The 6,000-nt window shown below is 46.5% G+C and overlaps 1 protein-coding gene across 2 annotated transcripts in view; it reads left to right on the top strand.

Moving 5' to 3' along the window:
- The first annotated feature begins 680 nt into the window (after nucleotides 1-680).
- Nucleotides 681-6,000, top strand: part of PDE6A (phosphodiesterase 6A) — an 84,534-nt gene continuing 79,214 nt past the window's right edge. For both annotated transcript variants that reach the window (XM_025387980.1, XM_025387979.1), the window contains exon 1: nucleotides 681-1,264. In XM_025387980.1, coding sequence (XP_025243765.1) covers nucleotides 791-1,264 — 474 coding nt within the window. In that variant the 5' untranslated portion in view covers nucleotides 681-790. The remainder of the gene's footprint in view (nucleotides 1,265-6,000) is intronic.

The following is a 6,000-nucleotide window of genomic DNA, read 5'->3' as shown; positions in this document are numbered from 1 at the left end:
CTTTGTGTATGTTCAACAGTGAATGTAATATGTATTACTTTTGGAATAAAGGAAAAACTGAAAGGTGTGTTGTTTTATAAGGGCCCTTAGGTCTCTAAAATTACAGTCATTAAAATCTAAAGCTGATAAAAACTTTAGTGCAAAGATTGTGACATGGGAGACTACACATACCAGATCCATAATGTACATGAGGACAGCAGGCAGAGGGGCCCTGCGTATTGAAAGCCCACATGGGAGAGGCCCTTGGGAAGGGGAGTGGAAGGATGAGGCAAGGGGTCAGGGGATGCAGAGGCTGATAGGCAGTCATCTCTCAGCTTCAGTCATTCCTGCCATGGGGAAATGTGGACAGAGAAGCCAAACAAATCTCCTAAGCAGTAAATGTCAGTCTTCTGTGTCAGATATTTAAGAAAATTAACAAAGGTCAGAGAAGACACACCTATAGCAAGTAGATTGTCCCTGTGCTGCCTTTTTGCAACCTCTGCTTTGGCGGTGCTCCAGCCCACCTCCTGCTCTGTGCAGACATCTCTTCTTTGCTCTTACTAGACCAAGGTGAAAGAAAACTCTCACCTTCTCCCATCCGGCCCCGCAGCATCTGGAACACACTGATCCTCATAATCCTTGTTCTTGAGAAATATTAATGACTTAATCTCTCAAGCTTGCTCCCGCTTCTGTGTGGGTTTGCAGACAAGACCCAGAGAAGTCCAGATTGGACTTGTTGTAGACCGCCAAACTGCCCTTGGAAGACCTCCGTCCCAGTCCTTCTACAGAGTAGCCCGTGGGATTCCCAGTCATGGGCGAGGTGACAGCAGAGGAGGTGGAGAAATTCCTGGACTCGAATATCGGCTTTGCCAAACAGTACTACAACCTCCACTACCGAGCCAAGGTCATCTCCGACCTCCTTGGGGCCAAGGAGGCCGCCGTGGACTTCAGCAACTACCACTCCCCGAGCAGCGTGGAGGAGAGTGAAATCATCTTTGATCTCCTGCGGGACTTTCAGGAGAATTTACAGACAGAAAAATGCATCTTCAACGTCTTGAAGAAGCTATGCTTCCTCCTGCAGGCAGACCGCATGAGCCTGTTCATGTACAGGACCCGCAACGGCATCGCGGAGCTGGCCACCCGGCTTTTCAATGTCCACAAGGATGCTGTCCTTGAAGACTGCCTGGTGATGCCCGACCAGGAGATCGTCTTCCCTTTGGACATGGGCGTCGTGGGCCATGTCGCACACTCTAAGAAGATTGCTAACGTCCCCAACACAGAAGAGGTACTCTCTTCCCCATGAGACAGAGGGCATGGGGCATTATTTCCGTGGAGTTCTGGGGTACAAGTGGGGTGAGGGGCTATTGGCCACCGAGACAAGGCTGGTGATTCTCTTTATTTATTTACATATTTACTCATAATTCTTTATTTTGAAAAAAAATTTCAAACTTAACAGAAAAATTTGAAATACTACAAAGAACTGTATGTCTTTCATCCAAATTTATCATTCATTAACATCTTACCACATTTGCTTTCTCTCTCCATTTTCTCTGACCCATTTGGGGGAAAGTTGCAGACATCATGCCCTTTTGTCTGTAAGTACTGGAGATGCTCCCATCATTGCACTGTGGATACGTAAGAAATATCTCTGTTCTGGAAATACACAGTATGTCCACAGTACTTCCACACAGTACTTCCACAGTACTTCCACAGTACCTCCACAGTACTTCCACACAGTACCTCCACAGTACTTCCACACAGTACCTCCACAGTACTTCCACAATACCTCCACAGTACTTCTGCTCAGTACTTCCACAGTACTTCCACACAGTACTTCCACAGTACCCCCGCAGTACTTCCACACAGTACCTCCACAGCACTTCCACAGTACTTCCATAGTACCTCCATAGTACTTTCACAGTACTTCCACAGTACTTTTAGAACAAGGACATTTCTTACCTATCCACAGTACAATGATGGAGTCATAGAAATGTAATGTGGATACGACACCATTATCTGCTGGGAGTAGTAGCATGTGCCTGTAGTCCCATCTACTCGGAGGGCTGAGGCAGGAGAATCACTTGAGCCCAGGAGTTTGAGACCAGTTTGTGCAACATAGAGAGACTCCTGTCTCTACAAAAAATGAAAAAATTAGCTGGGCGTGGTGGTGCACACCTGTGGTCAGCCTCAACATGGTGACTTCCCAGGAGTGAGGGACCACCAGGCTGCCTAAGGTGGGGTGAACCAGCCCAGGTCAGAAAGGGAGCAGGTCAAACTCCCATGCTGGTTAGTAGTGGGATTGCACCTGTGAATAGACACTGCACTCCAGCCTGGGCAATATAGCAAGAACCTGTCTTAAAGAAGAAGAAAACATGAAAAAAGGCTGGGTGTGGTGGTTCACACCTGTAATCCCAGCGCTTTGGGAGACTGAGGTGGGAAGATCACTTGAGCCCAGAAGTTTGAGACCAGCCTGGGCAACATAGGGAGGTCCCTGTCTTTACAAAAAATAAAAAACCCAGCTGGGTGTGGTGGTGCACACCTGTGGTCCCATCTACTCTGGAGGCTGAGATGGGAGCATCACTTGATCCCAGGAGGTTAAGGCTGCAGTGAGCCATGATTGCGCCACTGCACTCCAGCCTGGGTGACAGAGTGTGACCCTGTCAAGAAAAGGAAAGGAAAGGAAAAGAAAGGCAGGGCAAGACAAGGCAAGGCAAAAGGCAAGGCAAGGAAAGACAAAGAAAGGAAAGCTACCATCCAATTGGCTGGATGAAAAGGAAAAAAGAAAACAATTGCTAAAAAGTAAAGAAAAAAGATGCAACACCATGATCTAATAAACAGTTCATATTCAATTTCTGTCAGTTGTCTCAGACACCCATGTAGCACTGTCTTTTGAGTCTCCTTGAATCTCAGACAGTTCCTCAGTCTGTCTTTGTTTCCACGGCGCTGACATTTTTGAAGGATACAGGTACAAACCAAATCTTTTGCAGAACTGTTCTTTCATTTGGGCTTGTCTGATACTTCTTTGGGATTAGATGCAGGTCACGCATTTCTGGCAGGAGCACCACAGAGGTGATGTGTTTTTCTTTGTGCTTTACATGCGGAGGCATAATGGCTGTCTGTCCCATTACTGGAAATGTAAACACTGATTACTTGGTTAAACACTTGGCTCTTTCTTCCAGGATCCACTGTTCCCTGAGGTTCTACTGGCAGTTCTGGCAAAGACTTCTGTGATCACCTTGGGCAAATCACTCCCCCTCTCTGGACGCTGGCTTTTAAAGGCAGTAATGCAGTTATCCACATAGCCCTCTGCCCAGGCCGACTCCTACTTATCCTTCAGAAAAAGTCATTTCCTCAGGGAGGCCCTTTCTAATACCCCTGTTATAGCCCCCTCCCTAAGCCATTTCTCATAATAAGCCCTGGAGGTCAGGGACCAGGTCTGCCTCGTCCACCAGGCATTTACTCCAGGACCCAGCACAGTGTCTGGCACAAAGCGTGTGCTCGGTAAGCACTTGGTGTAAAAGATTCACAATCAAGTCATTATGCAATAATTTCTTTAACACTGTCTCACCCAAAAGAATGTTTGTCCCATTGTGGCCAGGCCCATGCAGGTCTCATTCAGCCCTGCACTGGCCAAACCAGGAACTATGTTCCAGCATTTCCAAAATCCAGCCCTTGGACATGGTGTGATTTTGTGCTCATTTTACCTCTGGCGTTACTTCAGATTAAGTGTCTTAAGGTTAAAAATAGGAGAGGAAGGGGGCTTCAGGGACTGTCTTATCCAACTGCCTTATTTAATAGACAAAGAAACTAAACTCAGGAGAGCATGGCAGAGGCTTGCCGACGCTCCACATGGCATGAATGCAAGAATTCAAACAGGTCAGCCCGGCACGGTGGCTCACACCTATAATCCCAGTGCTTTGAGAGGCCGAGGCAGGCAGATCACTTGAGGTCAGGAGTTTGAGACCAGCCTGGCCAACATGGTGAAATCCCATCTCTACTAAAAATACAAAAATTAGCTGGGCCTGGTGATGCATGCCTATAATCCCAGCTACTTGGGAGGCCGAGGCAGGAGAATCACTTGAACCTGGGAGGTGGAGGTTGCAGTGAGCCGAGACTGCGCCATTGCATTCGAGGGCAACAAGAGTAAACTCCGTCTCAAAAAAAAAAAGAATTCGAAGAGGTATCTTTTGGTCTTGGGCTCCTTGGTGAGGCCAGACTTGTGCCTCTGTGGAAAGCACACCCGGTGGGCTCCCGAATGGGTGCATGGCTCCCATCGTCTCCTCTTGGGCATCCAGGGGCCAGGCAATGGTTCTCCACTCAGGAGATTTTCTGGAGGACTCATCCAACTGGACTGGAGTCTATTCTCTCTTCAACTCTTCTGACTGTAATTGTAGCCAACAGGGATTGCCTCACTCATTTCCCCTCATAACGATCTATGTCATCACTGTCATTATCCCTGTTTCACAGATGATGAAACAGAAACCCAGAAAGTTTTGGTAACTTGCTCAGGATTATACAGATAAAAAGTGGCCGACTCTGGCTAGTCCAAGTACACAGGTGTTTATAACTAATTGATCACAGCCAGTTATAGATTTCTGTGTTCCCCCTCCACTCCTACTGCTTCACACCACTAGCTTAAAAAAAGAAAAAAGGAAAGAAAAAAAAAGTGGCAGACTGGGAATGATTTGAACCCAGGCACTCTGACCTTGAGCTCACACTCTTGGTTCAGCCAGGGAATCGTCGTAGAGCCTTAATTCCTCTTAATTGCTCTGCTATTCTGTACTGCCTCCTCCTCTATAAAATGAGGGCAGTGCACTGGGTATTTCAGCAAGGTCATTGGATCATGTAGCAGAGAGTTAAGATCTTATGCTTTGAGGTCAGATCTGGATGTGAACCAGGACTCTGTTACTTTCTAAGAATGTGGCCTTGGCAAATCGTTTAGCTTGACTGGGTTTATTTCCTATTTTATAAAATGGGGAAATATTAGCTACCCCACAGCATTGTTGTAAAAATTAAACGAATGGATTATTTCTCATTAGCAGTGTTCTTGGCACACCGTAATGGCTCCTATCGGCAGCTCCTGTTCCTTGTTACTATTACGACTATTTTGCTGCTGCTGTTGTTGTTGTTAAGGATCTATTCTAAGTGATGGATATGTTGTACCAGGTTTGGGTGGAGAAGAATCCAGTCTTGCCCTTCTGGAGCTTTCAGTTTAGATTCTGTTTGTGGGAAAACAGAGAACATAGATGCTGAGAGATTCTCTATACCCTGGTGTTAAGGGATTGAGGATTCAGGATGTTTTTCTGATTCTAGAAAATCCTGACTTAACAGTTTGTGGAGCCTCTGTGCTAAGGGACGGCCTGTTGCTTTCTGTTCATCCCTCAGAGTTTACTCAGGAAACCACACCTCACCTTCCCTGGAAACTTTTGGGGCCTGAGTCAGTCTCCCTGGCCAGTGACTTGGGCCTGTGGGTGAAGTCTGTCCAGGCCAGTCATCCCTGCATACACGGTATTTGCATGTGTTTACTTCAGGAAATCTTACTCAATTCACGGCCCTAGGCAGAATGCAACCTTGGGCCCCAGTGGCAGAATGCAGCCTTGGTCACCAAACAGTGATTGGGGCTGGGTGAAGAAGGAAAAGGAAGGTGGTGTAGACAGTGGTCTAGATTCTTTCTGAACCACCAAAAAGTGATACTCTCAGCCGTCAGCACCCTCCAAAAACCTGGGAAATGGTTGCAATCGCTGCATTGTTGAAACGCGAAATCACAAAGGTAGTTCTTTTGGGCTGTAATGAACTTCCCCACCCCCTGCAAATTCCTACTTACCTTGGGAATTGCCTCAGGAAGACTTGCCAGAGGACTGCCAGAAAAAATATAAGATGCCCAGTAAAGTTTGAATTTTAGATAAACAAAGAATAATATTTTAGTTAAAGAAGGTCCTGTGCAATATTTTGGACACAGTTACACTAAAACATTATTTGTAGTTTATCTGAAATTCAAATTTCATTGGGAAGGCCCACTTG

This window comes from Theropithecus gelada, chromosome 6 (genome assembly GCF_003255815.1).
Source record: "Theropithecus gelada isolate Dixy chromosome 6, Tgel_1.0, whole genome shotgun sequence".
NCBI lineage: Eukaryota > Metazoa > Chordata > Mammalia > Primates > Cercopithecidae > Theropithecus > Theropithecus gelada.
This window is presented reverse-complemented; position numbering and strand designations above follow the sequence as displayed.